Raw genomic sequence first — 11282 nt, forward strand, 5'->3', positions numbered from 1 at the left:
CATATTTAAACCACTTTTTATTATTATTATTATATGAGTACAGCCTTCAGCTCATGTGAGTGTACACAATTTAGATGGTTCTTCAAAAAAACACTTTATCTCCTAATGTGTAAAACCTTTTAAATCAGCACCAAACTACTAAATGCACCTTTTAGAAACAGTTGAAATTCTTGAAAAGCCTTTTAATTGAATTCTGCGCTGACTTAATTTGAGCATAAACCCCAGACAGTTACATCTCTGGCAGAGCCTTTTTAGTAAATCAAAAGCACCCATCCATCTACCACAACAGAATAACACAATAGCCAAAACTAACATATATGCCAGTATGATTTCAGATTATGACTCTCACACACTCTTTACATTATCAACATGTGCATCATTCTTAATGTCCCTGGACAAGACATGAAATGATAGTAACGATTAACAGGCTTGTCCAAAAACAAGAGTCCAACAGTCCACTGTAACATCTCTGGGTGTTGTTGAGATATATACAGTATGTGTTGTCTATTAATGATAAAAGATGTTTCAAGGCTGATTTCATGCCAAACAAACTAGTAAGATGGGTTTTTTTGTTCGCCTACCGTAGAAAACATAATAACACCTGGTATAGGAATTCTTATGCTCTTTATAAAAAATTACACCAATATTGTATGCAATTTCGTTCCCTCCAATAATATCAGTCTATTCAAATAAAACAGAGAACCAGCATCACAATCTTTAAACCCAAAGTCAAATAAACACTGTTTCTGGGCCCCTCCTGATTCAGGAAATACAGACCCAATAATGCTCATTACAGGATAGAGGCATGAAAGTCCTTCAAAAAGAAGGGGCGAAAAAAAGGCACATTTCAATCCTGTGCATCTGTCTCTCTGATGAGGTCACTTATGAGGTCACAGGTTCATGTGCTTCTCAGGTGCCTGTTTATGGGCCAGGTAGAGGAAGAGGATGCTGGAGAGAGCGCTGACCAGGAAGATGACGTCAAACCAGCGGTGGTAGAAGTTAAACTGCAGTTCTCCCAGTACCTCAGTCACTATAGTGCGATACTCTAAAGGCATGCTCATCCGCATCAGGAGCACCGACGACACAAAATACATGCCCTACAAACAGACAGCAGAGAGAGAGAGAGAGAGAGAGAGAGAGAGATGCTACACCATTTTGCGTATAGTGAGGATTTGCAATATTAACAGTTGGGAATCAAAAACAGTTACACTTTTTTAAACAATACTGGAACCGAAAGTTATTATGACTTTTGACTCTTTTAATGGTTCTTGAACATATAATGGTATATTAATTTAAAATTGGAACCAGGAATGTTTTTTTATGATTCCTTTCACAATATATTGGAGACTATATTAGTTTCTATCAGTCATACATTTTTTCATGAGATAATATTGGATTATAACATTACATAATATTAGACTATTTTCAATTTGCATATATATATATATACACTGTATATATATATATATATATATATTATTTTAAAAATGATGAATCAGTTATCTATTATTTCTGCTGCACACTGAACTGTTTTTACTCTTCCAGAGTCAGTAAAAATGTTATGTTTTTGAAAGAAATCTCTTGTGCTCGCCAAAGCTGCATTTATTTGATCAAACACAGTGAAAAACTGCAATATTGTAAAATTATTCCTTTGTTGGCAAAGCAAAATTTTCAGCATCATTACTCCAGTCTTCGTTGATCCACATGATCCTTAAGAAATTATTTGTGGAAAACATACAAACAAATATTTTGTGGACATCCTGACATTTTTTTTCAAGATTCGTTGATAAATAGAAAGTTCAAAAGAAGAGCATTTATTTGAAATGTATTTGAAAAATCTTGTGAAACATTGTCTTCACTGTCACTTCTTAATAATTTAATATAAATTTTGTGGAAATATATACAGTATATAAATATATAAATATATATATATATATACAGTATATATATATATATATATATATATATATATATATATATAAAATATATATATATATATATATATATAAAATATATATATATAATATATATATGAAATATATAACAATTTTCAATGACTGTAATGTATAAATAATTATCAGTATTGGCCAAACTTCCACTGATGTATAAATGTGTCTTAAATGAACAAAAGTTGTCTTTCTAAAATAGTGCAACTATTTCTGGTCTATTTTATATTATGTCTCACCATGATCTGAGCCAAGACGAGCACAATGACATTGGAGGACTTGCTGCTGGAGATGGCATAGAAAAACTGTGAACAAAAGATAGAGATTACCCAAAACTGCTTTTTATGAGCTTTAAACATCATTAATGCTTCTGAGAAACTGAATTCAGCCAATACCATGTTGCAGTTGCTCAAGGATATAATCTTCTCCCTTTACATCAACTGAACCAACACGCCTATGCACATGTAATAAGTGACTGTTTTCCCTTAAGTGATAAGACTGAATGAGAAAAAAAAAAAACATCTTCATCCTTTATTACCTTGGTGAGTGTGATTAAAAGGCCTCGTATGGACGTGACTATGATGATTCCCACCAGGATAAAGGAAATGTGCTGAGACCAGAACTTGACCTGTGGGAAAACAGAGGTTTAAGTTCTTCTGCAAATAAATTAAGAGGCTTTATCCATTAGAAAAGGGATAAGCAGCATTTGCGCTTAGCAGTGAAGAGTGAGAGTGAAGCCGGACCAAGATTACATGTTTAAGAGGCTGAATCATTACCTTCTCCTGGGGAAAGATTAAACGTCATTTAACAGGCTGGGGAACAATTAACTGCCAACCAAAGCAGTAAATGTCAGCTGACACAGCACACACAATCACAGCCTGCATATACAACCGCAGTCATGAGTATAAAGTCTATTAGGGTGGATACTGGAATAACAAATTTGTAATCATTTACTTTCATTAAAAAAGTAAACAAACAACTGGTGTGGTAATCTGTCCTGCTTTGACAATGTGATCTGATCTGTCTGATCAGTTTTATATATTGGCCAATAGGAGGCAGAGAAACAAGAATAAGAAGAGACATTAAAAATGTAAAGGTGAAGGGATAATTTATGCACCTCTAGCATCACCAAACGTTATCCTTGAAAAAAAAAAAACATACATTTTAATTCAAAAGTTTTGTCAGTAAGATTAAAAAAAATAAGTAAATACTTTTATTCTGTAAGGATGCATTAAATTGTTCAAAAGTGACATTTATAATGTTACAACAAATGATTTCTAATTTAAATAAACGCCTCACAATTTACACAAAAAGTTTAAGCACAACTGTGTTCAACATTGATAGTAATAAGACGTTTAAGAAATGTTTCTTGAGCAGCAAATCAGCATATTAGAATGATTTCAAATATGGCTGCTGGAAATTAAGCTTTGCCATCACATGGATACATTACATTTTAATTTACAGTGATGTGAATAAGTTAGGACACCCATACTTAAGTTGCCTAAAAAGAGGAATAAAAAATCATATTTTGGAAATTGATCTTAATGCCTTAATTAAAAAAATTAGGAAAAATCCAACCTTTAAGGACACCAATTTTCTTTGTGAATGAATATCATAAATAAATAAATGTTCTTCCTTAAAATACAGGTTGCATAAGTCAGGACACCCCTATGTTAAATTCCCATAGAGGCAGGCAGATTTTTATTTTTAAAGACCAGTTGTTTCATGGATCCAGGATACTATGCATCCTGATAAAGTTCCCTTGGCCTATGGAATTAAAAAATCCCCACATCATCACATACTCTTCACCATATCTAAAGATTGGCATGGGGCACTTTCCATAAGATCATCTTTCAATGCAAATCATACCAGCTATTAGCCTAACTGAAATAAAACCATGCCAATCTCTAGGTATGGTGAAGGGAATGTGATGATGTGGGACTTTTTTAATTCCAAAGGCCAATGGAACTTTATCAGGATGCATAGTATCCTGGATCCATGAAATAACTGGCCTTAAAAAATAAAAATCTGCCTTCCTCTATGGGAATTTAACATAGGGGTGTCCTGACTTATGCAACCTGTATTTTAAGGAATAACATTTTTTTATTTATGATACATTATTCATTCACAAAGAAAATTGGTATCCTTAAAGGTTGGATTTTTCCTCATTTTTTTAATTAAGGCATTAAGATCAATTTCCAAAAGATTTAGGCAACTTTAGCATGGGTGTCCTAACTTATTCACATCACTGTATATTTGAATAGGAAACAGTTGTTTTTAAATTGAAATTATATTACACAATATTATTGTTTTACTGTATTTTTTTATCAAATAAATGCAGCCTTGGTGAGCTTGTGAGACTTTCAAAACATAAAAAAAATCTAAACAACTCCTTCGCAATTCAATGCTGAGTAACAAAATTTGAGTAAAAAAGAGAAAGAAAAAATGAAGACACAGTCTAATGAAGATTTAGTTAGACAAAATATACAAAGCATTTAAGTAAATGGTGATAATAACGTACATCAAACTGAATTCCGAGGTAGTTGACTGTGATCTCGATTCCTCTTGTCACCGGGTCAGTCTTCCCAACACGGTCAAACACTATGTTTATAGTGGCCTACGAAGAACACATTACAATCACTGATTGAGATTATTTCTTACAAAACTCTATAGTACATGCCAAACATAACACGAGAAAACAATTCTTACCATGAATATTTTCCACACACAGTAGATGGAGAAGAAATACCCCAAGAAGTTGAAGTATTTCCCTTGAAATGTTTTTGAGTATTCTATCCGTTCCTTGGGATACAGAGACATAAGACTGTTCATATAGTGTTTTTAATATTTATTTTTATTTATATAAAGGGCTCCCACATATTCCGACCCAAAAAAAATTTAATTACTGGATATTTTAAACCCAATCATGACTAAAAAATACTTTATTCAATTTATTTCAGTTGTTTATGCATTTATATTTTTGGTTTTATTCATTTCCATGACTCTTCCATTTAAAAGACTAAAACAAATCATTTCAAATCATAAGGTTGCACTACAAATAATCCTTATCCATCAGGTTGACTGAATGAGCTGAAAAATTTCCTTCATGTTCTCATTTGTCCTTTTATTGTTCCATAGTTGTAGGTGGAGTAGAATAATGTCATCTCATTGTATCCAGTCTTTGAAAATGCTTATTGTGTTCATAGAGTGAGTCTTTCGCTGATTGTTTACAGTTTAACGGAAGTTGCTCCCATAATTTGAGCAAAGCTTCATGTGGCGTAGGAAAAAGGTGGATAGAAATAAATCTTAGGCACTGTATTTCATTTGATAAATACCTTGGTGGCCTGCAGGTCCACGGTCTCCAAAAAAAGCTGTCTACTAAGTTCCTCCAGAGCATCCACTTCCTGCTGGATCAGGGAAAGATCTGCAGAGCCAGAGTTAAGAAAAATCCCTCAGAGGAACCACAACTTATACTAAACAAACTTTCAGCCAGTGGTCCTAAACCGGTCCATCAAAACTCCAAAAAAGGGGTGCTCTCAGTGACGAAAACAACAAATACTGTAATACAACATGAAGTGAAAAAAAATATGAATCCTGACTACATTAAAATTAGGTTCATTGTGTAAGCTTGTTTCTGACATGGAATAAAATTATAAATATATATATATTATTATTTTTTATTTTTTATTTTTATCTGACAAATAGGAGTTTATATCTCTCAATTCTGAGAAAAAAAGTCAGAATTGCAAGACGTAAACACACAATTGCAAGAAAAAAGTCAGAATTGTAAAATAAAAAGTTGCAATTACCTTTTTTATTCCATGGTGGAAACAAGTTTTAATAGTTTATAGCCAATTTGAATTAAAAATATGAATACATTTCAATGTTTGACTTGAAAATCATTGTTTGCTTTTGTGATAACTAAAAATGTATTGCAAAACCAGTTGAGATTGAGATCTATGGCTTTTAGCCAGCAGGTTGACCAGTCTATTTATTTAACTTTACATAGACATAATGATTTTTATATTGTACAAACTGTATATTCTTCTATCTCCTTACATCTCCTGAATTTTTACATTTTCAAAAAACATCACTTAGTGTGATTTTTAAGCTGTTTTCCTCATGGGGACTAAGAAATGTCCCCACAAGGACAGGGATTTCGGATATTGCCATCTTTATGGGGACAAAATGTCCCCACAATGGTTTACCAGACCCACAAATATATTTTACTGCCCATCAACTAATGCTTTAAAGTAAATTGTTGAGGCAGTCCTCTAGGAGTGAACAGGGGTTAAGCCCTGACACTTACATTTACATTTATTAATTTTGCTGACGCTTTTATCCAAGGCGACTTTGCTATATATGTCAGAGGTCGCACGCCTCTGGAGCAACTAGGGGTTAAGTGTCTTGCTCAGGGACACATTGGTGTCTCACAGTGGATTCGAACCCGGGTCTCTCACACCAGAGGCATTTGTCTTATCCATCGCGCCATCACCACCCCACCCACTTAGAGCACAATGATGATTAATATACATGATCTCTGTAACTCTCCAGTTGCTGGTTCACTCCTAAGGGAGACAGAAGAAGGCCTGTAACTTAGGAACACTAATATTAGCCTGCTGTCTCAAATAAACCGGGTCATTAAGGATACTCTCACTGCCTGATGGTGAGGAGGTCACACTCTTTATCATCCCCCAAAATCCTGTCTGTTTATTCTGCTCCTCTCCACGCTGGTACATCTGCCTTCTTACCATGGCAATCCTACAAAGAGATATTAAAAAAGTATTCAAAAAAAAAAAAAAACTTATTCTGTTATGATAAAACTCTAGAATACAAAACTAAATTATTTACTTTTTTATGTTCATATAACATCCATATGTGTTGGATCAGTAGGAGTTTTTTTTTGTAAGAAATACATATTTTTATTCAGGGTTCAGGTGATTAAAAGTGACAGTAATAGAGTTACAAAATATTTATATTTCAAATTAATACCATTCTTTTGAAATGTCTATATTTATCAAAGAATCTTGAAATGTATCACGGGTTCCACAAAATATTAAGCAGCACAACTGTTTTCAACATTGATAATAATATTTAATGTTTCTTGAGCAGCAAATCAGCATATTATAATGATTTTCTGAAGGATCATATGACACTGAAGACTGGAGTAATGATGCTGGAAATTAAATTTTGCCATCACATGAATAAATTACAGTTTTAAAATATATATTAAAATTAAAAAAAAAAAAAAAAGTTATTTTGATTAAATAAATGCAGCTTTGGGGAGCATAAGAGACTTCTTAAAAAAAACATTTTACAAAATTGTACAACCACAAACTTTTGAACAATAGCCTATGTTGTGGGTGAGTAATGATGAGATTATTTTCATTTTTAGGGTGAACTGATTGCATCACTCTTTATATCGCTTACCTTTTCTTTTTACTGACAATCATGTCCATAGTCTGGAGCAGTCTTCTCTCCAGGGCCAGGATATCACTGTCCGTCACATTTCTGAGCAAACATCCAAACAAATTATATCTATTATAAAAAATATAAACACAAAACAACACACCTATGTTATTTTATGTGTCTGAGAGCAAAGTTACCTCAGGAAATAAGACATGTATGTATAAGGACAGTTTACAGCACCAAAGCCAGACAGAAGAGCCATCAGTGTGACCCCAATGACCCCCACACGACTGATCAGCTGCTCTATTGACAGAATGCCTGAGAACACAAGAAAGAGATACACATCTACATATTGAGATGGAAAACATCATTAAATTATTAATATATTTACTTTCTTAATGCACACTTAATGTGCACGATTAACTGGTTTCCATTATTCCAAATTAAACAAATGGTTGTTCACATAATCTACTAAAAACTTTTCATATACCAATCAATTCTATTGTCATTTTCTTATAATTTTTTCTTATTATTTTCTTGTTTTTCGTGATTAATATTCAATCTGTTATATTAATATTCAATTGGTTGTATTATTATTTTATGTAATTGGTAAATTATAGGAGCCTATTTGATGATGAGTACGTTTTACTTTAGATGTTTCTGAGGCTCTTAAGAATGCATGCAGTTAGCACTTGTAACCAAAAACAGTGGTGATTGGTACTATATTTCTATCGTCATTGATATGGGCTAATTATTGCAATAAATAAACCAGAAAATATTGTGATATAGTTTTAAGTCCTTATCGCCCATCCCTAACGCATAATTTCGCTTGAAACGTTAAATACACATACTCAAGTATCAAAATGCCCATCTTTTTAAGCAACCTCGTAAACACGATAATTTATGTATTAAGTGAATGTGAACAGTTGAGAAAGAAACGCATGTGTAACCGTATATTGGATCTATGTATTTGGTCTTAAAGTGACAAGAACAGTGCCTACCATGTTTTGGACTAAGAATAGGAAAAGGATCGCCCAGTTTCCAGAAGAAATACATGAAAGTGAACCAGACCACGCATGAAAAAAGCAGCCTTTGTCTATGCACTGTAAGAGAGAAGAAAGCAAACATGTGCATTAGCAAATTTTGAGCAAATGGAAAAGTTAAGGAATATAAATTGAGAAATGAATTTACTTACATAAACGTATATTACTGACCACAAAGTAGCCAATGTAGAAAGGCACCACAAATATTAGAACCAGCAATATTACATACAAATTCAGCTTCCAATGGAAATACCTGGACCTGTTTAGAAACAGCCAGCATGTGATCATCTGATCTACAGTTCTCATCAATGATGATTTCATCAAATAAATCATGAATACTTACGTGCTGCTTAATGCACCAAGAATCTCAAAGATAATGAGCTCAAACATAGTGCAAGAAAAGGCAAATGTGACAGAGAACACCACCTGCACAACATACTGTCGAACCTGATGAAGAATTGACAAAGATCACGTGTATGAGAAATCCTGAAAGGTCAGTCAAAAAAACGGGTTAAATATACACTCTTATGCACAATACCTCATAATCTTTAAACAACTGCCGCATGAAAAACAGCCACCCAAAACCGAAAAACAGTACCTGTGTGTATAAAACTATGTTAGCTGGAACATTTAATACATTCTTCAAGCTTTTCTATGTGGAACATTAGCATATTGTAGTACCAAAACCCACACAGCTCCAAAAGTACTTAACGTAAACAACTTAATGAGCAGATAATTTGGCAAGAGGATTGGAGAAAATTATATATTAATAATTATGATTATTATTATAAACTAGGCTATTTTAAATATTGCTGTGTTTCGTTCGAATGTAAAAGTAAATACATTCCTTTAGTTATTAATATATTATTATTATTATTGTTATTATTGTTAGGCATAAAGACAATATACTATATAGTAAGAAAGGCATCTTTTAAAGCATTTGTTTAACGTTACATAATTTACATTTAATTGAATCCATTTAAACTTGGTAACGTGTTGTTCATTGTACATTGTACAATGTATAAAAAAATAAAGACATGTTCATGATGTTGTTAGCATTGTTCGTGTTGATATGCACTTAATAATGTCAGAGAGACTTACCTGAGAAGTGAACATAATCACGGAATCTACAAAGAAAGACATGGCGTAGCATGTGGTACCAAGTTAATACACAGAAAATGGCAAACGCACTCTCAGCTCATACATTTAAAATTCTCGGTTAATACAGAGAAACAAATATTGAACAGAACCAAGTGTCTGACCAAGCTGTCAAGCTACTGATGTCATAACATGGGACACACAGGTTTTCCGGCGCACAGTAATGGCATCATCGATTGTTTCGTAATGCGTTCACTAGAGGGCGTTACCACCTCAAAAATTAAGAAAGCGCAAACCGGATCAAACAGACTAACGTAACACTGCTAAATCATAAACGGTGTAGATAGATAGATAGATAGATAGATAGATAGATAGATAGATAGATAGATAGATAGATAGATAGATAGATAGATAGATAGATAGATAGATAGATAGATAGATAGATAGATAGACATCATTCTTAGGCTATAGCCTATACAATGATAGATAGATGGATGGATGGATGGACGGCCGGACAGACAGATAGATAGTAGACATCATTAGTATAGCCTACAATGATAGATGGATGGATGGATGGATGGATGGATGGACGGACGGACGGACGGACAGACAGACAGATAGATAGTAGACATCATTAGTAGCCTATAGCCTAAACAATGATTTGGTTATGTAAAACTGCTTTTTGCTGCTCTTGTTTGTGATTTAGGCCAGTGCTGGGTGTTTCATTATTAAGATAGAAATTCTCATCAGAGTGAGGCAACATATGGAACAGAAAAACATGGGTGTCTTGGATAAATCACATCCTGTGAAAAGCTGTCACCACACAGCAGTCCCAATGGTCTGTGGTGTCATTTTCATAACATATAATATCAAAACGTCAGTTACATCATTTGACGTTCTTTTTCCCTTTATCTATTAATTTTAGTTAAATGTCAAAATTCAATCAAATTGTATTTTGCATATTGTCTGATCTTTATGGTAATAATTATAAATTGCACCCACAAAAATAACAATTACAAATAGGATCATGTTATAATGAGCAACAATATTAAACAATGATCAAATGGGGACTTTAGATTTTTGGGATGCAGAATTCTCATGTGGCTCCTTAAAAAGTTTCAGAAGAGATCTATACAGTTGTAGCAAAAATGTCAACTGAAGGCAATTTGAAGTGAACCCAAGTGCAGCTTTTATTTACAAAATTTGAACAAATCCAAATCCAAAAACACAACGGTGGCATGGCATGGCATGACTTAACTTGGACCCAAACCTGAACCTGAATATACAGGTCCTTCTCAAAAAATTAGCATATTGTGATAAAGTTAATTATTTTCCATAATGTAATGATAAAAATTAAACTTTCATATATTTTAGATTCATTGCACACCAACTGAATTATTTCAGGTCTTTTATTGTTTTAATACTGATGATTTTGGCATACAGCTCATGAAAACCCAAAATTCCTATCTCAAAAAATTAGCATATCATGAAAAGGTTCTCTAAACGAGCTATTAACCTAATCATCTGAATCAACTAATTAACTCTAAACACCTGCAAAAGATTCCTGAGGCTTTTAAAAACTCCCAGCCTGTTTCATTACTCAAAACCGCAATCATGGGTAAGACTGCCGACCTGACTGCTGTCCAGAAGGCCATCATTGACACCCTCAAGCAAGAGGGTAAGACACAGAAAGAAATTTCTGAACAAATAGGCTGTTCCCAGAGTGCTGTATCAAGGCACCTCAGTGGGAAGTCTGTGGGAAGGAAGTGTGGCAAAAAACGCTGCA

The 11282-nt window shown here is 33.5% G+C and overlaps 1 protein-coding gene across 2 annotated transcripts; it reads right to left on the reverse strand.

Annotated features, from left to right (window-relative positions):
* On the reverse strand, positions 1–9708 carry LOC143723846 (Golgi pH regulator). Of its 2 annotated transcripts, XM_077216661.1 has the most exons (14): positions 9500–9708; positions 8937–8996; positions 8742–8845; positions 8551–8657; positions 8357–8458; positions 7553–7673; positions 7377–7457; positions 6598–6707; positions 5282–5370; positions 4656–4748; positions 4468–4563; positions 2485–2574; positions 2186–2251; positions 1–1097 (listed from the first exon to the last, which is right to left on the reverse strand). In XM_077216661.1, exons 1-14 carry the CDS (start codon positions 9539–9541, stop codon positions 891–893), a joined length of 1368 nt encoding a protein of 455 aa, XP_077072776.1. In that variant the 5' UTR covers positions 9542–9708; the 3' UTR covers positions 1–890. The 2 variants fall into 2 exon arrangements, with proteins under 2 accessions (XP_077072776.1, XP_077072777.1); XM_077216662.1 differs by lacking the exons at positions 1–1097; positions 2186–2251 and adding an exon at positions 2278–2400 and having other exon boundaries at positions 9500–9697.
* Between the last annotated feature and the right edge of the window lie 1574 nt (positions 9709–11282).

Source organism: Siphateles boraxobius, unplaced genomic scaffold (genome assembly GCF_051911475.1).
Source record: "Siphateles boraxobius isolate OS27281-9 unplaced genomic scaffold, OSU_SipBor_1 7, whole genome shotgun sequence".
Classification (NCBI taxonomy): Eukaryota; Metazoa; Chordata; class Actinopteri; order Cypriniformes; family Leuciscidae; genus Siphateles; species Siphateles boraxobius.